Genomic DNA, 25,241 nt, shown 5'->3' on the forward strand with positions numbered 1-25,241 from the left:
ATTCAGAGTAAATGACTCCATTATGAAAGGGACTGCAGTCTGAGGCGTCACCACAGGAATTGGAGTTTTAATAGTTTTGTGTTAAAGCTTCTTCGCTTGTTCCCAAGACCAGCCAGTGTGTGAGTGGGTGTGTGTGTGCGCGGGATTGTGTGTGGGTTTGTGAATGTGTTTTTATGTACGTGTTTGTCTGCCTAGCATTGCACTTACGGAGCCAATCTCCATATTCATGACGGGTCATGTGCCACAAAACATGTTTTTGAGCTGCCTGGCGCCAGTTTGACAATTAACCCTGTTACAGAGCCAGAGAGGGGGAACAGCTTGAAAGTTAACCCTGTTACAGAGCCAGAGAGGGGGAACAGCTTGACAGTTAACCTTGTTACAGAGCCAGAGAGGGGGAACAGCTTGACAGTTAACCCTGTTACAGAGCCAGAGAGGGGGAACAGCTTGACAGTTAAACTTGTTACTGAGCCAGAGAGGGGAACAGAGTTACAGAGCCAGAGAGGGGGACAGCTTGACAGTTAACCTTGTTACAGAGCCAGAGAGGGGGAACAGCTTGACAGTTAACCCTGTTACAGAGCCAGAGAGGGGGAACAGCTTGACAGTTAACCTTGTTACAGAGCCAGAGAGGGGGAACAGCTTGACAGTTAACCTTGTTACAGAGCCAGAGAGGGGGAACAGCTTGACAGTTAACCCTGTTACAGAGCCAGAGAGGGGGAACAGCTTGACAGTTAAGCTTGTTACTGAGCCAGAGAGGGGGAACAGCTTGACAGTTAACCTTGTTACAGAGCCAGAGAGGGGGAACAGCTTGACAGTTAACCCTGTTACAGAGCCAGAGAGGGGGAACAGCTTGACAGTTAACCCTGTTACAGAGCCAGAGAGGGGGAACAGCTTGAAAGTTAACCCTGTTACAGAGCCAGAGAGGGGGAACAGCTTGACAGTTAACCTTGTTACAGAGCCAGAGAGGGGGAACAGATTGACAGCTAACCCTGTTACAGAGCCAGAGAGGGGGAACAGCTTGACAGTTAACCTTGTTACTGAGCCAGAGAGGGGGAACAGCTTGACAGTTAACCCTGTTACAGAGCCAGAGAGGGGGAACAGCTTGACAGTTAACCCTGTTACAGAGCCAGAGAGGGGGAACAGCTTGACAGTTAATCCTGTTACAGAGCCAGAGAGGGGGAACAGCTTGACAGTTAACCCTGTTACAGAGCCAGAGAGGGGGAACAGCTTGACAGTTAATCCTGTTACAGAGCCAGAGAGGGGGAACAGCTTGACAGTTAACCCTGTTACAGAGCCAGAGAGGGGGACAGCTTGACAGTTAACCCTGTTACAGAGCCAGAGAGGGGGAACAGCTTGACAGTTAACCCTGTTACTGAGCCAGAGAGGGGGGACAGCTTGAAAGTTAACCCTGTTACAGAGCCAGAGAGGTGGAACAGCTCGACAGTTAACCCTGTTACAGAGCCAGAGAGGGGGGACAGCTTGACAGTTAACCTTGTTACTGAGCCAGAGAGGGGGAACAGCTTGACAGTTAACCTTGTTACAGAGCCAGAGAGGGGGAACAGCTTGACAGTTAACCTTGTTACAGAGCCAGAGAGGGGGAACAGCTTGACAGTTAACCTTGTTACAGAGCCAGAGAGGGGGAACAGCTTGACAGTTAACCTTGTTACAGAGCCAGAGAGGGGGAACAGCTTGACAGTTAACCTTGTTACTGAGCCAGAGAGGGGGAACAGCTTGACAGTTAACCTTGTTACAGAGCCAGAGAGGGGGAACAGCTTGACAGTTAACCTTGTTACAGAGCCAGAGAGGGGGAACAGCTTGACAGTTAACCTTGTTACAGAGCCAGAGAGGGGGAACAGCTTGACAGTTAACCTTGTTACAGAGCCAGAGAGGGGTAAATGCTTTCATTTAGCAGCTCCGCTTGCTGCTGCTTCTGCTGACGGTGGTGGTTATTGAAGGAAACAAAATGTTGAGCAAATTAATCTCTCTCATCTTCAGCCCCAACATTATGCAGGGTGTGGTGTTTGGGAAGGGCTACGAAATTATCTCAGGAAGCCACACAAATACCAATTGGTCGGTTGCTAAGTTTAAAGTTTACGTCCTTAATGTCATAAAGCTACTATAGTTAGTCCATACATATTTAATGGAGTTTGTACTTAAGTCTGGCTGAAATGTCCCGGGTAGTAATGAGTGTAGGATGGGGGAGGGGGTAGGGAGGCATCAGCCCTCACTCCTGACACTGATGAGGAGAGGGGCGACTGGGCGAAGGCCAGGGTGGAGGGAGGAGGGAGGATGATGGACTAGCTTCTCTGCGAGGAGCACAGTGGGCCGGCTCGTTCTGTGGTGGGGGCTCTTGTTTCCATCTCCCTCAAACAGAAGCCACTCCACTTGCAGATTACTTGTCAATGACATCATCAAAGTGTGCCCACTAATTGATTCCTGCTGCTCTGTCATGCCCATTGTGCACTGAGCCCTCCTCGTGTTCCTCTGATCTGCTGTGAATTGTTTGATGTTTGTTAAAAAGAGGGGTTCTTTGTATTCTTGGCTATGCCATGTCCTTTTCTTGAATTAGATTTTTACCAAAATGTTCCTGTTTTGACTGTATGCTGGGAAAGAACTGTCTGTGCTGGGGAAAGAGAAGCTTTGTTTTTCCCAGCACAAGTCAATCATACTCCTTCCTCTAGTCTTCCCATAGGGTTCTCGTTATAGCTCCACAGCTCAAATTTCCTCTTCCTCTATCCCAAGCCTCAGATCAATGACCACTCGCAGGCTTTATTGTGGTGTACAAAGAAATGGAACGTTTCATGGCTTCCTGAATGAAAAATGTAATCTTACAGTCAAATGAAACAGGTGAGCTCTGGTTGGCCATTTTCATGGCTACTTTCGAAGACGTACAAAAAATATAACATTTAGCTGTTATTACTTAACTGTTCCACTACCTACAGGAGCATTGTTCATTTCACAATGAGACGTGAGAGCATGTTGACTTATAACTGGACATTGTCATTAGTCACTTAGTTAATAGCAAGAGTTACACGAGTTCTTCATTTCTTTGGTTGTCTTTATATAGACATCACACTTTTCCACCAAAAGTGTTTCAGTTGACCACTCACCTTCTTGCTCTCCTCCTGCCAATTTAAAGATTTTCTTTCCTTTGTTTTCCAATCGCCTTGCCCTCCAGAATAATGAACATTCCATGATACTGTTGAATTCCTCAACTGATTCTGATTCCTGGGAGTTTGGACCACGGGGACCTAACTGTATGGTGATGTTGCATCTGAGCAGGTCACTTAATCAACATTTCATGAGTGAATTAAATATGAATTATACTAAATTGTTCCTGCGTAAATGTCATAGATCGGATAGCCCAGATGAGTAGGTGAAAGACTTCAGTGTCTGTACTGATGCAAGTCTGAACCTCCCACCCTCCTTCCATCCCCCTGAGTGTGAGCAATCAGACCGTGTTGTTGTCTGGGATGGAGGAGAGGGAAGCATCCTGCTTTGGGATTTATTTCTCCAGAAGCCCCAGGACACAGGTGAGAAATACAGTGTGTATTTGCCGACAGCATTCCTGGTCACTATTCCAGGAACTATGTTCTCTTCTGGCTACAGTGGGAGACCTGCATGGTCATTTGGCCTGTAGGGTCGTGTCTCGCCCCTCTGCTTCCAACCTGACACTGTAATGGGTGAGTCTAGGGAGGGGCCAAGCGGTGCCCTACAACCCAGTATTCCCTGTCCAGTTCCTATATCCCCCTGATAGTATTGTACAGAGAGGGAAAATGGCAGGCGTGAAGCTGGACTTGGGTCCAAGTATTTCTAGAGTGCCTGAGAAATCAAGTCCCCAAAGATCTTGGCAAGCCTGCTGATTCTTTATTTTGACTGTCGTTACCTCTTTCCATGAAAACTGAGCCCGCCAACACGTTCTTTTGAAATGCTAATATTCTTCTATTGTATTTTCAACCATTATTTTGTTCATTTGTTCTTTTTTTGTTAAAAATGGAGGTAATTGACTACTTTTAGATAATAACAATTCCATATCTAAGAGTTATGTTTATATTAGTGTCTGTGACTATCTGATGGGAATTCTCAGAGTCCTCTGGGGTTTTGTAGACTCAGCCAATTCTCCTCTGTAGCCTGTCCCTGCAGTCTCTCTCCCATTCTCCTGTGGTTAGAAACTTTATCCAAATGCTGAATTTGCCTTTGCATGATATTTACTTAAGTTAAACAGCCATCTGTAAAAACTGAGAAATGGATATCATGTGTATGGTGTTCGTGCGAGAAATTATTTTACATAGTGTACTCTGTGTCCCCAACTACCCTGTACCTTATTCCCAGTAAATGTATAAATGGGAGAAAAAAGTGGAATCATAACCAAACTGACTCATAATCTGTCTGCCAAAGTGACAAAGACTATGTTTTCCTTACCACCCAGATAATAAGGCTTCTATTAAATTGGATAGCTTTTTGGGTTGTACAATTATACATAATATAAAGGATACAGTAAAAATGTATCAGTGGCTGGATTGATAGAAACAATCCATTTTGATGACTTGAATTGGGAAATGACGTAGAGGAGGCCTCACTGAATTTGAGTCAGTGTTACTGCATTACAGAATCAGGCTCAGCAGGCGCAGTTATCCTCTGATTAGGAACATATATCCATGGAATAGTCTGTCTGCCAGGCTGTCTGCCAGGCTGTCTGTCTGCCAGGCTGTCTGCCAGACTGTCTGCCAGGCTGTCTGCTAGGCTGTCTGTGATTGTATGTATGTATGTTTGTGAGTTCTGCCCTGGCATGGTGTCAGGTGAATGCAGGGCAGTTAGAGGGCTATAACTGGGTTTGGGTGGGAGGGGGTCAGTTAGGGGGCTATTACTGGGTTTGGGTGGGGGGTGTCAGTTAGGGGCTACAACTGGGTTTGGGTGGGAGGGGTCAGTTAGGGGGCTATAACTGGGTTTGGGTGGGAGAGGGTCAGTTAGGGGGGCTATAACTGGGTTTGGGTGGGAGGGGGTCACTTAGGGGGCTACAACTGGGTTTGGGTGGGAGGGGGTCAGTTAGGGGGCTATAACTGGATTTGGGTGGGAGGGGGTCAGTTAGGGGCTATAACTGGGTTTGGGTGGGAGGGGGTCAGTTAGGGGGCTATAACTGGGTTTGGGTGGGAGGGGGTCAGTTAGGGGGCTATAACTGGGTTTGGGTGGGAGGGGGTCAGTTAGGGGCTATAACTGGGTTTGGGCGGGAGGTGGTCAGTTAGGGGGCTATAACTGGGTTTGGGCGGGAGGTGGTCAGTAAAAGGGCTATAACTGGGTTTAGGCGGGAGGTGGTCAGCAAAAGGGCTATAACTGGGTTTGGGTGGGAGGTGGTCAGTTAGGGGGCTATAACTGGGTTTGGGCGGGAGGTGGTCAGCAAAAGGGCTATAACTGGGTTTGGGTGGGAGGTGGTCAGTTAGGGGGCTATAACTGGGTTTGGGTGGGAGGTGGTCAGTTAGGGGGCTATAACTGGGTTTAGGCGGGAGGTGGTCAGCAAAAGGGCTATAACTGGGTTTGGGTGGGAGGTGGTCAGTTAGGGGGCTATAACTGGGTTTGGGCGCCCTGTCGTGACTCAGTGGTGAGGGGTAATTATAGGGCTTGGAGGGGCGGGGAGAACGGGTGAGCGCAAGGGGCAAAACAAGGCTAATACCTCTGTTTCTTTGTTTCTCTGGCAGGTGGTGTGGGTGGAGTAACGGAGAGTTGTGTGTGAGGGTGTTTGTCTGAGTATTGATGTGTGGGTGTGGATTGGTATTTGTGCCCGAGACAATAGTGTAAACGTACAACTTCATCCGCTCTGAATACAGAGAGAAGCGTGCTCTATCTCTTCTTGCTTTGTATGCATCTCAACTGCACCTAGTCACACCTGTGTGTGTGTGTGTGTGTGTGTGTGTGTGTGTGTGTGTGTGTGTGTGTGTGTGTGTGTGTGTGTGTGTGTGTGTGTGTGTGTGTGTGTGTGTGTGTGTGTGTGTGTGTGTGTGTGTGTGTGTGTGTGTGTGTGTGTGTGGGGGGGGATTTATCTCAACAATGAAGGATGTGTGTGTGCTCAAAGATATGGATAGACTGACACTGTATCTGACAAAAAACAACAAAGCCCTGATTAGGATTGCACACACTACTCCTGTTGCTGACTCAACTCCCAGGGACTTCCTGCTTCTCCATATCTAGCAGAGCAGAGGGGAGGGAACAGATAGAGATACTGGGATAGAGGGAGGGGGAGATGGAGGCTGGGGGTTGGGTAGCCAGGTTAAGAAGCAGCTGTGGTTGTTGCTGTAGACAATGAATGTCCATCAGTACAGTCTGATAGGGTCCCTCCCTCCCATGGCTGGAGCCCCCGGCCGGCCCCTCTGGGTCCCTGCTGTAGAGGGCCAGGCTGACTGGCCCGGGCCTGGGAGGCCTTGCTCACACACACAAACTACACATCCACACACACACCACACATCCACACACACACCATTACAAAAACACCCACACAGTACACATTCACATATCCACATCTAAGTCATCTTAGGGGCAAAGGTGAAGTCACTCACACTGTGTAGTATTGCATTACAGACTGTAGTGTGTGGGTATTCTACCCTGTAGTTACCATTACAGACTTTAGTGTGTGGATATTCTACCCTGTAGTTACCATTACAGACTGTAGTGTGTGGGTATTCTACCCTGTAGTTACCGTTACAGACTTTAGTGTGTGGGTATTCTACCCTGTAGTTACCGTTACAGACTTTAGTGTGTGGATATTCTACCCTGTAGTTACCATTACAGACTTTAGTGTGTGGGTATTCTACCCTGTAGTTACCATTGCAGACTTTAGTGTGTGGGTATTCTACCCTGTAGTTACCATTGCAGACTTTAGTGTGTGGGTATTCTACCCTGTAGTTACCATTACAGACTTTAGTGTGTGGGTAATTCTACCCTGTAGTTACCATTACAGACTTTAGTGTGTGGGTATTCTACCCTGTAGTTACCATTACAGACTGTAGTGTGTGGGTATTCTACCCTGTAGTTACCATTACAGACTTTATTGTGTGGGTATTCTACCCTGTAGTTACCATTACAGACTTTAGTGTGTGGGTATGCTACCCTGTAGTTACCATTACAGACTTTAGTGTGTGGGTATTCTACCCTGAGGTTACCATTACAGACTTTAGTGTGTGGATATTCTACCCTGTAGTTACCATTACAGACTGTAGTGTGTGGGTATTCTACCCTGTAGTTACCGTTACAAACTTTAGTGTGTGGGTATTCTACCCTGTAGTTACCGTTACAGACTTTAGTGTGTGGGTATTCTACCCTGTAGTTACCATTACAGACTTTAGTGTGTGGGTATTCTACCCTGTAGTTACCATTGCAGACTTTAGTGTGTGGGTATTCTACCCTGTAGTTACCATTGCAGACTTTAGTGTGTGGGTATTCTACCCTGTAGTTACCATTACAGACTTTAGTGTGTGGGTATTCTACCCTGTAGTTACCATTACAGACTTTAGTGTGTGGGTATTCTACCCTGTAGTTACCATTACAGACTGTAGTGTGTGGGTATTCTACCCTGTAGTTACCATTACAGACTTTAGTGTGTGGGTATTCTACCCTGTAGTTCCCGTTACAGACTTTAGTGTGTGGGTATTCTACCCTGTAGTTACCATTACAGACTGTAGTGTGTGGGCATTCTACCCTGTAGTTACCGTTACAGACTTTAGTGTGTGGGCACTGGTACCTATTTGAGACCAGTTTGTTTAAGCCCATATGGTGGTTTGTGACTATGTTCCTGTTTTGCTCATTAAGGTTGGGTGGGTGGGAGTGTACAGTATGAATGGGCTGTTGGTGAGGACGTGGTAGTAGAACTGGGCACCAGTGTGTTTGTCACTTCCTGCCGGTTGCTGACCTGCCCAGTGGGGGTTGCTGAGTCACCCGGGGGGCACAGAGGCAGCTGTCACAGCCCATCCAGAGGGCAAGGTGAGGGGAAAGGGGAGAGAGTGGTGCGGGTTAGGCAGCTGGCATGGTTTCACAGACCTGGAGGGGAGAGGGGAACATGGGCATCTGTCTCTGTGTGTTTGTGACTTTGGACCGGAACCTGAAGACTCCCAACCTAGATGTAGCCCTGCCCAGAGCACAGCATTTAAAATATATATATTTTACCTTTATTTAACTAGGCAAGTCAGTTAAGAACAAATTCTTATTTTCAATGACGGCCTAGGAACAGTGGGTTAACTGCCTTGTTCAGGGGCAGAACGACAGATTTGTACCTTGTCAGCTCGGGGATTTGATCTTGCAACCTTTCGGTTACTAGTTCAACGCTCTAACCGCTAGGCTATGCTGCCGCCCATTGTGGGGTTGCGATGGAGGCTTATGGGAGGGTGGGGGTCAGAGGATTCGGGAGGGTGGAATCAGAACAGGGTTTTCGACTAGATAATATACAGCTTATGTCAGAACTTACACAGCAGGTTAGGATAAATAATATAGCAGGTCAGGATAATTAACGTAGCAGGTTAGGAGAATAAGTTACTGTAAGGTTAGAAAAGGGGTTAGGGTTGGCTTAAATCCAAAACAAAACAACTTTCGAAGTCAACTTGACATGTTTTTAGGCATAACTTCAGAACAGGCATGATGACACAACATGGTGCCTGGAAATACACACACATTACAGGGGGGAACCACATCATACTTACCCTGGAGACACAGAGAAAGAGAGAAGGAGAGAGCGAGTCAGAGAGAGAGCGAGTCAGAGAGAGAGAGAGTCAGAGAGGGAGTCAGAGAGAGAAGGAGAAAGAGAGGAGAGAAGGAGAGGGAGCTCAGGCCCTGGGTGGGATCTGTCATCCCCACATGCTGATGGTCACTGTGTGAATAATACACTCACATCCACACACGTCCCAGACACTCAATAACATAATTAGTACTGTTATAGCAGTTGTTTCCTAGCATACACACACACACACACACACACACACACACACACACACACACACACACACACACACACACACACACACACACACACACACACACACACACACACACACACACACACACACACACACACACACACACACACACACACACACTCACATTCAGACAAACTAGCACCCATGAGGTGTGTGAGGACAATGATCCTCTGTGTGCGGGCTCACTGCCCTCTCTGCCCCCTGTGGCTGGGATTGCAGCCCTGCTCTCCTTCTATCTGAAGTGCTTTTATTTTACTCTGAGAGCACCCAGATCTGCTGACGAGCCTTTGGCACGTGTCTAAATGAGGAGCCCTTTGTCAGTGGCTCGGCTGTGTCATGCTTGTTGCCAGGCCCTGTGCCAGTGGCTCGGCTGTGTCATGCTTGTTGCCAGGCCCTGTGCCAGTGGCTCGGCTGCGTCATGCTTGTTGCCAGGCCCTGTGTCAGTGGCTCGGCTGTGTCATGCTTGTTGCCAGGCCCTGTGCCAGTGGCTCGGCTGTGTCATGCTTGTTGCCAGGCCCTGTGCCAGTGGCTCGGCTGGGTCATGCTTGTTGCCAGGCCCTGTGCCAGTGGCTCGGCTGGGTCATGCTTGTTGCCAGGCCCTGTGCCAGTGGCTCGGCTGGGTCATGCTTGTTGCCAGGCCCTGTGCCAGTGGCTCGGCTGGGTCATGCTTGTTGCCAGGCCCTGTGCCAGTGGCTCGGCTGCGTCATGCTTGTTGCCAGGCCCTGTGTCAGTGGCTCGGCTGCGTCATGCTTGTTGCCAGGCCCTGTGCCAGTGGCTCGGCTGCGTCATGCTTGTTGCCAGGCCCTGTGCCAGTGGCTCGGCTGTGTCATGCTTGTTGCCAGGCCCTGTGTCAGTGGCTCGGCTGTGTCATGCTTGTTGCCAGGCCCTGTGCCAGTGGCTCGGCTGTGTCATGCTTGTTGCCAGGCCCTGTGCCAGTGGCTCGGCTGTGTCATGCTTGTTGCCAGGCCCTGTGCCAGTGGCTCGGCTGTGTCATGCTTGTTGCCAGGCCCTGTGACAGTGGCTCGGCTGTGTCATGCTTGTTGCCAGGCCCTGTGCCAGTGGCTCGGCTGTGTCATGCTTGTTGCCAGGCCCTGTGTCAGTGGCTCGGCTGGGTCATGCTTGTTGCCAGGCCCTGTGCCAGTGGCTCGGCTGGGTCATGCTTGTTGCCAGGCCCTGTGCCAGTGGCTCGGCTGGGTCATGCTTGTTGCCAGGCCCTGTGCCAGTGGCTCGGCTGTGTCATGCTTGTTGCCAGGCCCTGTGTCAGTGGCTCGGCTGTGTCATGCTTGTTGCCAGGCCCTGTGCCAGTGGCTCGGCTGTGTCATGCTTGTTGCCAGGCCCTGTGCCAGTGGCTCAGCTGTGTCATGCTTGTTGCCAGGCCCTGTGTCAGTGGCTCGGCTGCGTCATGCTTGTTGCCAGGCCCTGTGCCAGTGGCTCGGCTGCGTCATGCTTGTTGCCAGGCCCTGTGCCAAGGCTCTGCAAACAACCGTGTGCACAGCCTGAAAGAGACCGACTAACCTCCACTCTCATCCGAGTACACTAGTGTCCTGTTGTACCCCAACATGATTGCTATTGTCAAGTGCAAAACAAGGCCTCAGAGATATGGACGCCCCCCTGTCATATTGTCCTGCTGTGTGATGTTGAGTGATTGAGCTCCAGTCCCTACATTCCTTCATCTGCTGTTTTTGTTCCTCAAATCAAAGGTGTTCCTTAAGAGCATGAATGTTCTGCAACTGCTCTTATAAGCTCAGACTCACAGAGAGACTGAGGGTAGCTGGGATGGATGGGATGGGAGGACAGCTCAGCCTCAGGCCAGTTGGAGTTGGGCTGTAGAGAGGAGGGAGGGGAGGAGTGCCCCAGTGGAGTGGACCTGGGATGGGGTCAGTGTCTCCCAGGGCTGGCCAGGGCAGGGACACCACACTGACCACAGGACAGTATACAGCACCACTCCTTGTGTGCTTTTCTAATATAATACTGTTGCTTAGACCACAGCAGAATGTTGGTCAAATCCATACTTAACTTTGAGACTTTACAGTAGTTTACTGTGTCATCTAGGCTGTATCACAACTGGCTGTGATTGGGATTCCCATAAGGCGGCACACAATTGGCCCAGCGTCGTGCGGGTTTGGCCGGGGTAGGCCGTCATTGCAAATAATAATTTGATCTTAACTGACTTGCCTGGTTGCATAAAGGTTAAACAAATACAAAATACAACAAATCCCTCCCTGTGGCTGTGTGTATGGCATTTCTGTTAAGCCAAAGATCCTGGTCCTGCATAGGATCTCTCTTGTGTTAGAGGTCAAGGGTACTCTTCTCTCAGTCTTTTTCGGCCACCTTTATGGAGGTACGTGGACCACAGTTATTGCTGCTCACAAATCATGGCCGTGATGTTTTCATTTCCTTTGTGGATCTGTGGACAATGGACCTCTCCAGCCAGAGTCTGTAGTCTCAACCAATGGTTTTATATTTGTGTTCCCATCTTTGTCCTCATGGTTTAGGTGTGTCTGGTTCAGCTGGGTCAGTTAGACTCTGCCATGTTGGCATCTTTGGACCCAGTCCCAGTTATTGCACACCCAATAACTGCCCTGTTTAGATGTGGGTGTTTCATCAATTCAAGTTCTTTGCCACTTTTATTCACAATGTACCTATTTGGTATGGTATGGTATGGTATGGTATGGTATGGTGTGTGTGTGTGTGTGTGTGTGTGTGTGTGTGTGTGTGTGTGTGTGTGTGTGTGTGTGTGTGTGTGTGTGTGTGTGTGTGTGTGTGTGTGTGTGTGTGTGTGTGTGTGTGTGTGTGTGTGCGCTTTTGTGCTTTTGTGCCTGCGCACACATGATCGTGTGTCAGTCACTGGGGTGGGGGTGATGTGGGGGTTGACATTTATTTCTGAAGAGGAAGTTTGTGGTTAGATCGTTTCTGCGCTCCCGTCTAAATTTTTCCCTCTCCAAGTCATCGTGCTTTTACAAAGCCATGCAGTTTCTTACAGATGTGGAAGTCATTTCAGCAGTGCAATGACTGGAGGAGAGTTTGTTCTGCCTTTAGACGCTGCTGGGTCTGGGCTGAGCACACTGAGCCGACTCCAATCTGAGAGCCGAGAGGCTCCCCCGCCTCGCCCAAGTGCAGCATGGGAAGGTCTGGGCTTGGCCCTCTCGTAAATGAAGCCCCTGTTTGAGGCTTGCTAGAAATAGCCTCTAAAGAAATGCAGTGAACGTGGGACTGGGCATGTATCTGACAGAAAAAACAAACTTCACCAGAATCCACATCTTACCCTGCGTGTGTGTTTTGTGTTTGCATTTCTAATTTATTCCTGATCATTTGTTTACCTAGATAGAAATACTGCTTTCCCCAGCCGTAAAGCTGCCGCTTTGTTGACCTCAGTGTATGTCTGACAGCGTTTAAACATCGGGCAATGGTATACAGGCACACACACACTTTTAATGTCTCTGAGATAGATAGATGAGGGGTGCACCCCACACTCCTGGGTCGCTGTAATTGGACGAATATATAAATGATCACTTCCCCATTGCTGGAGCATATGACATCTGCTTCGAGTCTGTCTCTTCTGTCTTACTTTGTAGAGAACTGCATCGTTGGAAGCAGGATGTCACACAGGGTGACACGTCTGTCTTCTACTTCCTGCTCTCTATACTTTGGGAGCGGTTGATTGGGGAGGGACTTACACAGTATAGCCTTAACAGACACATGGCGTGTGAAAGTGTGTTACTACATTCTCTGGTCTGAAGGTTCCATTATCACTACTCTAGCCATGTTTTGGCTAGTCCACACCTCCCTCTCCTCTCAGACATACTGCCTAAAGTGTGAGTCAATGTACTGTATCTCAGTAAGTCTGCATGTCTCTCAGCACCTCTCAGTGTATACATTCAAGCACTAGAGACAGACATGTTCAGACCTCACTGTCTTAGCTTTGCCTTATTTTCTGTGTGTTTGAGCATGTTAATCATATAGCGCTTTGTGTGCAGAGAATGTGCCCATGTTGTTTGTTCATTTGTGCTTGTCACGCCTTGGTCTTAGTGTTTTGTGTTTTCGTTGATTGTTTGGTCAGGCCAGGGTGTGACATGGGTTTGTTTTGTTGTATTTCGTATTGGGGTTTTGTGGTTATTGGGATTGCGGCTAGTAGGGGTGTTGTATGGGCTTGGCTGCCTGAGGCGGTTCTCAATCAGAGTCAGGTGATTCTCGTTGTCTCTGATTAGGAACCGTATTTAGGTAGCCTGGGTTTCACTGTGTATTTCGTGGGTGATTGTTCCTGTCTCTGTGTAGTGTTCACCAGATAGGCTGTAATTAGATTTCACGTTCCGTTTGTTGTTTTGTATTTTGTATAAGTTATTTCATGTATCGCGATCCTTCATTAAAGATCATGAGTAACCACCACGCTGCATTTCGGTCCGACTCTCTTTTGACAAACGAAGAACGCCGTTACAGTGCTTCTTATTTGTAGCGGTCTTGTGTAGCTTTATTATCATAGAGTCTGGGTCGTCTTGACTATAAACACATACAGCACATAACACATACTTTATTATCATAGAGTCTGGGTAGTCTTCACTATAAACACATACAGTACATAACACATACTTTATTAGCTCAGAGTCTGGGTAGTCTTCACTATAAACACATACAGTACATAACACATACTTTATTATCTCAGAGTCTGGGTAGTCTTCACTATAAACACATACAGTACATAACACATACTTTATTATCTCAGAGTCTGGGTAGTCTTCACTATAAACACATACAGTACATAACACATACTTTATTATCTCAGAGTCTGGGTAGTCTTGACTATAAACACATACAGTACATAACACATACTTTATTATCACAGAGTCTGGGTAGTCTTGACTATAAACACATACTGTGTACATAACAACCAGAGCCAAGGTAAAAGGCACATTTGAGCTGCACTGTTGAAGAATATATGGAATGCTTATTCAAAGCATTGTATTCACTTACTTGCACTTATTTAGAGCATTGAGATGACTGAGATGGACAGGAGTGTATCTAAATGGATGTCCGGTAGCTCTGGGCATTTATGAGCACATAATGTCTCAAGGGGAAGATCAGGATTGTTTTGGCTTTAGGAATCAACAGCTTCCAAAGAATTGAATCCCAGTATTAACCCCCACCCCATCTCTCTCTCTCTCTCTCTCTCTCTCTCTCTCTCTCTCTCTCTCTCTCTCTGTGTCTCTCTCTCTTCCTCTCTCTCTCGCTGCCTCTCTCTCTCTCTGCCTCTCTCTCTGTCTCTCTCTCTGTCTCTCTCTCTCTCTCTCTCTCTCTCTCTCTCTGTCTCTCTCTCTGCCTCTCTCTCTGCCTCTCTCTCTGTCTCTCTCTCTGTCTCTCTCTTCCTCTCTCTCTCTGCCTCTCTCTCTGCCTCTCTCTCTGTCTCTCTCTGTCTCTCTCTCTCTCTCTCTCTCTCTCTCTCTCTCTCTCTGCCTCTCTCTCTCTCTGTCTCTCTCTCTGTCTCTCTTCTTCCCCCTCTCTCTCTCTGCCTCTCTCTCTCTGTCTCCCTCTCTCAATTCAATTAAATTCAAGGGGCTTTATCTGCATGGGAAACATATGTCAACATTGTCAAAGCAAGCTCACACACACACACACACACACGCACACACTCCCCCACCCGTCTTCACAAACACACTGATCCTCTGTGTGTTATCCCCTAAACCAGTTCCACCCTGCAGGCATCTACAGCCTCCCTCTGAGCAGGCAGCCTCCACCTCCCTCCAAACTTGTTGCACCACACATCTCTATCTGTCTCTATTTTACTGTAAAAATATTGTATTGTATTTTTCTTTCTCTTTTCCATTTCTCCACATTCCTCCATCTGTATCATGACACTATGCAAGACCCAAATGCAGACACAGGAGAAAAGGCAAAGCAGGAAAACGGGAAAAACCGCTGGTAGGCTTGGACATACAAGATGAACTGGCACAGAGAGACAGGAAACACAGGGATAAATACTCTGGGGAAAATAAGCAACACCTGGAGGGGGTGGAGACAATAAAGAGGACAGGTGGAACAGATCAGGATGTGACACTGTCTATGGACATTATGTCTATGATAAAGTAGATTAACTAGGTAGGTTAACTATCTAGCCTTACCCAACCGATAAACCACTATGTTACCTCCAGCCTCCCTCCTCCCTGTGTGTCACTCTGTGCAAATTCTCTCTCCAGGACACCAGTGACCACTCAACAGGCCATAAATTACTCCAACACCACCTCCGCTCAACTCCACTCAATCTGCCCCCCTCCCCATCACTTTCCCCTCTCTCTCTCTAAACAACATGGTCTGGCTCCACTCAAGCCCAATACGGTTAGTGTGAAGCAGTAAATCAGAGATCAGTTCACACACATCAAATCACTGATAATATGCTGTATGTAAACGGGAGCATTGTCATGCTGAAACAGGAAAGGGCATTCCCCAAACACAGAATCGTCTAGAATGTCATTGTATGCTGTAGTGTTAAGATCCCTTTACTGGAACCAAGGGCCTAGCTCGAACTATGAAAAACAGCCCCAGACCATTATTCCTCCTCCACCAAACTTTACAGTTGGCACTAGTTGGCACTATGCATTGGGGCAGGTAGCGTGATTTATCACTCCAGAGAACTCGTTTCCACTGCTCCAATTGTGGTGAGCTTTACACCACTCCAGCCGGCGCTTTGCATTGCGCATGGTGATCTTAGGCTTGTGTGCGGCTGCTCAGCCACGGAAACAAATTTCATGAAGCTCCCAACGAACAGTTATTGTGCTGACGTTGCTTCCAGAGGCAGTTTGGAACTCGGCAATGAGTGTTGCAACAGAGGACAGACAGTTTTTCAGCACTCGGCAGTCCCGTTCTGTGAGCATGTGTGGCCTACCTCTTGGTCCTAGACGTTTCCACTTCACAATAACAGTTGACCAGGGTAGCTCTATCAGGGCAAAAATTTGACAAACTGACTTGACGGTGCCACGCTGAAAGTCACTGAGCTCTTCAGTACGGGCCACTGACAATGTTTAACTATGGAGATTGCATGACTGTGTGCTCGTTTTTATACACCTGTCCACATACTTTTGGCCTTATAGTGTATGTCTGTATATACACAGTGCATTCGGAAAGTATTTAGACCCCTTGACTTTTTTAAACATTTTGTTACGTTACAGCCTTATTCTAAAATGGATGAAATAATTATTTTCACTCATCAATCTACACACAATACCCCATAATGACAAAGCAAAAACAGGTTTTTAGATTATTTCGTAAATTTGTAAACTAAAAAACAGAAATATCACATTTACATAAGTATTCAGACCCTTTACTCAGTACTTTGTTGAAGCACCTTTGGCAGCGATTACAGCCTTGAGTCTTCTTGGGTATGACGCTACAAGCTTGGCACACCTGTATTTGGGGAGTTTCTCCCATTCTTCTCTGCAGATCCTCTCAAGCTCTGCCAGGTTGGATGGGGAGTGTCGCTGCACAGGTATTTTCAGGTCTCTCCAGAGATGTCCAATCGGGTTCAAGTCTGGGCTCTGGCTGGGCCACTCAAGAACATTCAGAGACTTGTCCCAAAGCCACTCCTGCATTGTCTTGGCTGTGTGCTTAGTGTCATTGTCCTGATGGAAGGAAAACCTTTGCCCCAGTCTGAGGTCCTGAGCGCTTTGGAGCAGGTTTTCATCAAGGATCTCTCTGTACTTTGCTCCATTCATCTTTCCCTCAATCCTGACTGGTCTCCCAGTCCCTGCCGCTGAAACATATCCCCACAGCATGATGCTGCCACCACCATGCTTCTCCGTAGGGATGGTGCCAGGTTTCCTCCAGACGTGACGCTTGGCATTCAGGACAAAGAATTCAATCTTGGTTTCAACAGACCAGAGAATCTTGTTTCTCATGGTCAGAGTCCTGTAGATGCCTTTTGGCAAACTCCAAGCAAGCTGTCATGTGCCTTTCACTGAGAAGTGGATTCCGTCTGGCACTCTGGAGCTCTCTCAGAGTGACCATCGGGTTCTTGGTCACCTCCCTGACCAAGGCCCTTCTCCCCCGATTGCTCAGTTTGGCCGGGTGGCCAGCTCTTGGAAAAGTCTTGGTGATTCCAAACTTCTTCCATTTAAGAATGATGAAGGCCACTGTGTTCTTGGGGACCTTCAATGCTGAAGACATTTTTTGGTACCCTTCCCCAGATCTGTGCCCCGACACACTCCTGTCTCGGAGCTCTATGGACAATTCCTTCAACTTCATGGTTTGGTTTTTGCTCTGACATGCACTGTCAACTGTGGGACCTAATATGGACAGGTGTGTGCCTTTCCAAATCATGTCCAATCAATTGAATTTACCACAAATGGACTCCAAGCAAGTTGTAGAAACATCTCAAGGATGACCAAAGGAAACAGGATGCACCTAAGCTCAATTTCGAGTCTTATAGCAAAGGGTCTGAATACTTATGTAAATAAGGTATTTCTGATTTTTATTTGTAATAAATGTGCAAAATATTCTAAAAACCTGTTTTCTCTTTGTCATTATGGGGTATTTTGTGTAGATTTTTTTTATTTAATCCATTTTAGAATAAGTCTGTAATGTAATAAAATGTGGAAAAAGTGAAGCGGTCTGAATACTTTCCAAATGTACTGTACATAGTATACCGCCTCAAAATAACCTGGGGGTGAGTGGAGCTGCTTTTCTCGTATGTCTGCATTGTTGGCGTCCCCCCAATATAAACTGTGTGTTTAGCCTGATAGAGTCATGAATTTTCCTTCTGGAAGGACCTGAGACAAACTGTTTAAATGTGTTATTGATGGCTATAAGGACTGTATTGGTTGGGGGAAGCTCTGTTTAAGTTGGCCGGTGGAGGGCAAAAAAGGTGGAGAGGTCCAAAATGATAAAAATATACTGTATGTATGCAGACATTCATCTTCTGTTTATTTTAAACTCACTGCCCCATGGTATATGGATTCTCAGAACCACTTATGGTGCATATTTAAGTCCTTGGAAATGTTATATCACGCATAACCATGTGCATGTGCTGTGGTGCAGATTTCACATTCATTCTTGTTCATCCATTATTTGTTATACTTATGTATGTAGCCTATGTGTCTTTGTCAAACACTGTGTTGAAGTGTAGAGTAGTGTAGTGTGTATTAGTTGCAGCTTGTGTACTAGATCAATTCAGTTCATAGTTAAAGATTTAACTTTGCCTCTGACAAATGAAAGTACCACCATGTGTCAATGGATTCATTGCTTTCAGAGAAGGTTGGAATGGGCTTAGTTTTCTCTATATCCCTTGTGTTCAGTGGAAAATGTGAACACTTTTTGTAATGGAACCTAGGGCTGGGCGGTATACCGTATTTTACTATATACCGGTATTTATGCACAGAACGGTTTTGATTTTTACTTTACCTTCTATAACGGTATTTTAATGTCGTGTTTGTTAAATGTAATACGCCGTGTGTAACGTCCAATTTTATAGTTTACTCCGCTACTTGAATCATCCCTCTCTCCTCTCCACGCCGCTTTCCACACAGACCTAGCCCCGCCCCCTGTCACTCAAGGAGCGCATTTGTTGTTGCTTGACCACGAGACACTTTCATATAGTCTGCAGGGTCAATGCAGCACATGCAAGAATGTTGATGACAATGATGCAGTTGTCACTTTGATCAATATAAATCCACAAGCGTTCTATAATTACAATATTAGTTTGTGTTTCTTACATCTGCAAACAGCTAGTTTGTATTTTCTTAGCAAGTTAAGCTACATCGTGTTAGCCACTAATGCCAATCGCTAGCTAACTAGCTAATACAAGTACTGAGTCAGAGTAAACGTAGGCTTAAATCAGCATGTTGTTTGTGCAGCAGTATCTTCTAAATCAAAGAGGAATACACAAAGCATGAATATGTTGGCTATTTGAATAAAGATAATGTTGTCAAAGATTATAGTGTCTCCTAGGAAATACTGCACATTAATTTGGTTCATTAATTTGGTTCCTACCCTGTCACAATAACTCATCCATGGCATCTTCATTTGTTGTCATGTCAAACAACACTGTATTCAAAGTGCCCACTATTATTTATATTCTAACTATATAATTATAATAAACATTCTATTTCCATGATTCCAAAAGTTCACCCAAGGGTTTTGATCTAAATCGCAATTGCAACATTTGGTTAAAAATAAGGCCTAGTATTTTTGCCCATATCGTGGCAGTGTGGAAATGATCTCATATGAGTGCAGGAAATGCAGGAAATCATTTTAGGTTGAAGTTGAATTGAAGAGTATAAAACAATCAGAATGGAGAAGGACCCATTGAAATCACTTAGAATATGTTTTGCCACCCTAAGGTCACACACTACTCTTAAAGCAAATTTAGAACTTTTATTATTTACAAAAAACAAACATAAAATACCATCATACCATCAAAAATGTGACAAATACCATGATATAATATTTTTGCCACATCGCCCAGCACTAAAGGAACCCTAGTAAAGAGCCTGATGTGTGAGGTGTGGACCTGATAGAGAGAGGAGGGAGTACAGATGGAGAAGATGGTGATGAAGGAAGAGAGTAAGTTGCCAGCGAGGAAGAATTATCGTTTGGATGGAGAGTCGGGATTGATGTGGGAGTCGTGCGATGACAAAGAGTTGGAAGAATAGAAGCGGAGAGGACAGAGGCTATGGTTCTAGGTGCTAGACTCTCCTGACAATGTGAACTTGGCTATCCTGTGAAATAAATAAGTGGTTCGTGTTTATGGCTATGATTGGTGTTTGTGTTTCAGAGTGATTAGGTTTGCGTGTGTGTGAGTATGTCTGAAAGAGGTTATACGTGTTTATAGCCAAAGCCACCTCCCCTCTCTTCCTCCTGCCCTATACTCCCAGCTACAGAAATAAACATCACCCCACAGACTGACAGACTGCACGCTTTTGTCTGGGACTGAATTCCAGAGTCTCAGGGATGTGATATTTCTATGGCCCTAAGCCAAACAGACAGTCATGTACTTAACCCCCTCACAGTGGGTTTTGACCAGAAGTGGCACCTCATCTTGTCAACGCTTCGCTCCGCTTGCAATTTGCATAAAGTAGAGCAGAGCTGAACTTTTTCTACCACTCCGCTAGCAGGGATCTCGCCGTTCACCTTCCCACAATCCCTTGCACATTTCTCTGCATGCCCTCATTGAAAATGAAGGGGGTTGGGACTTCTCCTGCCAAATTCCTTGTTGGTAAAAACTGTGTTACTCTTTCCCACTCTCTGGTAAGCAGTCCTATACATATACACCCCCTCTCCCAAATCCCTCTCTCTCCCTATTTCTCTGTCACTTTCTCTCTCCCTCTCTCCCTCCCTCTCCGTTTCCCTCTCGTCTCTCTCCCTCCCTCTATCTCTCTCTCTTTCTTCCTCCTATTATGGATATTCACATACTTAATTCATGTATTAATGTATACGCACGCACTAATTTGTATAAATGAAGTCAGGATGTTCTGATCTGTCATAGGAGAGCCTTGGTTTTTTATTTCTCCATCCTACAGCAGCCTTTATAAATAAACAGCAACATGGCAGGAAGCAAACCTCTGTGTGCTACTCTGTGCCTTGGCTGGGCCTGAGGTGAGACGGGAAGAGAGAGAAAGTGAAAATGTTAGTGTATGTATGTGGGTGGTGGGGGGGAACCACTGTCCTATTTCGCCTTCCAATCCGCATCCCTCTAACCTCTCCACTGGGCCTTAGATGGAGTGGGAGAGGACAGACATCTGATAATGAACTGGGTGACCCTGTATTTGAGAAAACCTTACTACTTTTATCTGAGTGGTTGAAAGTGAGCCACAATGACTGTGGTTGAGTAATGTATCAAGGTCTGTGCATTAATTCGGAAGTGTATGTTTTCCGCGATGTTTGAGCCAGAGCATTGTTGTGTCTGTGTGGTCTGTCTGCAGGTGTACTTGAAGGCCCCTATGATCCTGAATGGAGTGTGTGTGACCTGGAAGGGCTGCATAGACCTGCAGCGCTTGGATGGGATGGGCTGTCTGGAGTTCGATGAGGAGAGAGCACAGGTACTGTATCATACCATTACATTACACCCCCTGGTCTCCAACCACACCAACACAAAACACACAACTAGGTAGAACAATTGGCTACAGTATATACACACATTGACATACACTACTTTTGAATGACTTAACTTAAACTCAACTAAGCAGGTTGCACCCCTACCCCTATCCATATACAAATAAAACACCCACTCACCAGTCCAAACAAACTGTGTGTCTCTGTGTGTCTCTCCCACTCTGTGTGCGTTCAGCATGAGGATGCCCTGGCGCTAGCATCCTTTGAGGAGTCGCGTAGGAGGACCCGGGACTTTGAGGACAGAGACCGCTCGCACCGAGAGGACCTGGAGGTGAGATGGGCTGGACTGACTGACATCCCTGGTGATGTCCCCCCTAGTCACATGATTAATGCTAACGCTAAGAAGTATTGTTGGAATATGATGATTGGTTGTGTCCCCTGTGTGTTTGTTACCATGCAAACTCTTATTGTGTGAATAACCCATTTAGTTTTTTATATTTACCATTAACACAATCAAGAACTCATTGTGTGTGTGTGTGTTTGTATTTCATCTTGAAGCATTTTTATGGTATGTAGGTTTAGTGCATGAAGAGTTTATTCATGATTAGAACACACAGACCCTAAATGCAACCCCTCTAAGATGAAAACCAAATTGTGTTTTTTTAGGACCCTGTGGCATCAAAAATCTGGGACTGATGGCATTCAAGGACCAGGGTCTGTCTTCTTTGCTTTTCAATGTCCCTCTGTCATGCACTAAACCCTGTGTGTGTGTGGTGTCTGTTTGAGTGGGTTTATGAATCAACACGAGAGCATGTGCATGTATGTGAACAATTTGAAGTATCTGAGTCTGCCTGTTTTAGTGCCTGCATGTGCAGAGAGAGAGAATGAGTGAATGACAGGAAGAGAGAAAGAAAGTTACATATGAACTGTATCTGTTGAGTTAACACACTGTGTAATGAATGCTTAGTGATAATGTGGGTTCCTTCCCTCTCAACCCCATAAACTGTCAAGGGGTCAGTCATATGAATATGCTTTATGGATTTTTTTATGCATTTTATGATAGTGGGATGTGTGCAGGTCAGGACATCCTACCAGGGTATAAGCTGGAAGACTGGAAGACAGACCCCCCACACACACTTTCCCCCAGTGCCTAATGGAGAACAGACCTCCACACACACACCACCCACCCACACCCTGCTGCCGGAGGAGTACGCTGCAAGGCCTGCTGGGACATATCTGCCACAGCTTGGCAGCACATGATGAGGGAGAGCGCGGGAGGGAGATCTGAAACAGGGCTTTCATGTTCACATTTGGTATTTCTTACCTCAGAAACATACCTTCCAGCTCCCTCAGGAAGAATTGCCTCTTTTCTTCTGAAAATCTATAAGGCAATGCTCTTTATGAAGATATTATGTATTGGTCAAAGACAAATAACATATAATTATTTTCTCTACTGACATCGAGCCTGGAGGAGATAGTCTCAAACAGAACCATGTGTGGAAGGTGTGCACGTCGTCAACGTATGACATATACTGTATTCTAACGGAAGACTTTCCATGTGTTTCATTCTCAAATACTGACTGACTGTGGTGGAAACATGAAACCCCCCTAATCATTTTCATTACATTTAAATGGGTTTAAAAAATCCAAGTTACAGTATGTCGTCTCATAAACTGCTGTGATCCAGAATTTTCTGATTGGACTGTAGCATTTAGCGATTTCTTTAATTAGTGAATCCCCTTGCTCTGCTGTCATCTCAGGGAAGGAGATAGATGCTATTGTTGGTTTTATTTTAGATTTGCATTTGGACATCTGGACCCTGTTTTTATGTGATATGGGCGCCTGGCCCTTGAGTACATTCAGCCGTTGCATTTCTGTGGTCTGAACTTCTACTCAGTCCACTATAACTCAAGGCCAACAGCACAATGACAGTCTGCCATCAGTGGTAGCTGGGAGGCCTCTTAAGGGTTTAGAAACCTGTCATTTAGTTCAGAAATCACAGCTCTTCTCTAGCAGGGATGTCAGTGTCAGCTCTTGAGAATGTATGTCTAAGTACAGCATATAAGGTTAATTCCTCTGCTGTGTGGCCTGTACTTGTTCTGATCACTGTATAATCAATATGTTTTAATGAATATTGTCCTGGTTTTATGTTTTTCCTGTGTGTGTGTGCATGCGTGCTCACGTGCGTGTGAGAGCGATTCAGGACAGGACAGTGATGGCCATCTAGATGATTGATCAAGATAAGATGGATGCAGAAGAAATGGTCCAGTGTTCATTAGGCCCCATTCTGCTGGTGGAGTTAGAGGATGAATGATGTGCTGCCAGTAAAAGTATTAATATAGCATTAGTATGGATTTTTATTAGGATCCCTGTCTGCCCTGCCTAATCTCAGCTCTATTGACTTGTGGTACAGGCTAGCGCTCTGCCGGCTGGCTCAATGATCGATCACTGTGCTTGTCCTCTCCTCTCCAGCCACCCCCACTCCCCCTGTAACTACGACAGCACTCCACTCAGGGCTGAGGCTTTACTGTAACGCTTCTCCTCAAAAGAATCATATTTTGTCTGTAGAGTAGTTGCTGCACTTCACACAGTATATTATTACATATAAAAGTTGAATACTTTCTGATGTTTCTTTATATTACTCCTTAACTCTGCTTGTCTTGGAGGTTGGTCCTGTTCACATTGCATGGTGTGTGGCCTGAGACATTGTTTTTTTCTTCAACCATTACCAAACCGTAACTGGGGTATTTGGCTCACTGACTCAAGGACAGCATGACGCCTTCCGTTTGTAATCTGGGTGAATATGAGTGATAACTAAGGCAGAAGCATTCGTGTGTATGTGTGTTTGTGTGTGTGTCCATGCATATGTCTGTTGTTGTTATCAAAATCACTCTGCAACTACTGAGTAAAACTTTGATCGGCCAGTTCATAAAATCTTGTTAAGTTCATAAAAATATTCTTAAATTATTTATATTTAACTATAGGGCTATTAATTGTTTTGAAGACACTCTATTTACATTTATGATTCTGAAGTGGAAAAATGGATGAGCATCAGTGTCTCATTTAGGATTAAAGTAGTAGACTGAACCAGGGTTAGAAGGAGCTATTATGGTGAGTCATTTGGATGACGACTACATGCCATTTCAGCTGAGAGACCAGCGTCTGCTTTCTCCCTCTGTCTGCCTGTCTGTCTGCCTGTCTGTCCTTCTGTTTCACAGATATCTATGTTGGGAGAGATGTAGACGCAGACACATAAACATATGTATCTGTGACAGGCAGACGAGTCATTTTTTATTTTTAAAGCATGTTATGTTGAAGACTTCCCCGACGACTAATGACTGTCTGCTATTCGGCCCAAAAAAGAAAATCCATTTTTAGCCTCAGCTGGAAGCTCTCTGGTGCCCTCTGCTGAATATACTGTATGACATATACAGCACTCACTTTTGCCCCATCTAAGGCCATTCTCATCACATTACACACACACACTCATGATATTGTGTGCTATATTAAATCTGCCCCCCCCCTCCCTCCATCTCTCTCTCCTTGTGCCAACAGCCCAGGCGACAGCAAGACCCCAGCCCTGGCAACAACATGGGCAACAACGCTGATGATCACAAGATTCGCTAGAGGCCAGAGAGACGCAGGGGGTGGGGTCAGGGTGACCTGTCCATCGTACTAGGCCAGTCTCACACCCTGTCACCAAGCTGTTAACTGGAGAGACCAAAGTCCACATTGCTAGAGATTTGGGGGTGGGTGGGGGTGGGGCCGTTTTTAATTTTAAGAAGGGACTGGGTGAGGTGGGTGTCCATTTTTAAGTGTGGTGTAAGAGGATCGACCCAAACCTCCTTGTCTTCGGGGGGGTTTTGCACTATCTGATACATTCAGTTTAGTACCCACATTGCCTTCTGTATGCATGGAGCACCTGCCTACCTATGTTTTCTTTTGTCCCTCTATGCAAGCTATTTCGGCAGCACTTTCTTTTACAATGCTTTATAAATAGGAAATTACTGGGTGATTAAATGGAACACTTTTGTTCTTAAATAATGACATATTCTTCCTAAATTGTTACATTTCTAATAATTCCAAATATCTTCCATCTTCCTTATTGTTTCCCATAAAGTTTGTTTCAATGAGGAGCACTGAGCATAAATGTATTTCACGCTAAATTCTAATCTATTGATAATTACAATCAGAAGTTGAAGCAATAACAAAGCGTCCACCCTGCCCCTGTTTCGGTAAAAAGCTGAGGGATGGGGC

At 46.0% G+C, this 25,241-nt stretch overlaps 1 protein-coding gene across 2 annotated transcripts in view; it reads left to right on the forward strand.

Annotated features, from left to right (window-relative positions):
* LOC124037267 (core-binding factor subunit beta-like) overlaps window positions 1–24,726 on the forward strand; it is a 38,704-nt gene extending 13,978 nt beyond the window's left edge. The window contains exons 4-7 of one of the 2 annotated variants that reach the window (XM_046351965.1): window positions 20,855–20,971; window positions 21,220–21,315; window positions 21,651–21,698; window positions 24,540–24,678. In XM_046351965.1, the coding sequence (XP_046207921.1) occupies window positions 20,855–20,971; window positions 21,220–21,315; window positions 21,651–21,680 (243 nt within the window). In that variant the 3' untranslated portion in view covers window positions 21,681–21,698; window positions 24,540–24,678. Of the gene's footprint in view, window positions 1–20,854; window positions 20,972–21,219; window positions 21,316–21,650; window positions 21,699–24,539 lie in introns of both variants that reach the window. The other variant, XM_046351956.1, reaches the window with a different exon arrangement.
* The last annotated feature ends 515 nt before the right edge of the window (window positions 24,727–25,241 follow it).

This window comes from Oncorhynchus gorbuscha, linkage group LG01, assembly GCF_021184085.1.
Source record: "Oncorhynchus gorbuscha isolate QuinsamMale2020 ecotype Even-year linkage group LG01, OgorEven_v1.0, whole genome shotgun sequence".
NCBI classification, from domain to species: domain Eukaryota; kingdom Metazoa; phylum Chordata; class Actinopteri; order Salmoniformes; family Salmonidae; genus Oncorhynchus; species Oncorhynchus gorbuscha.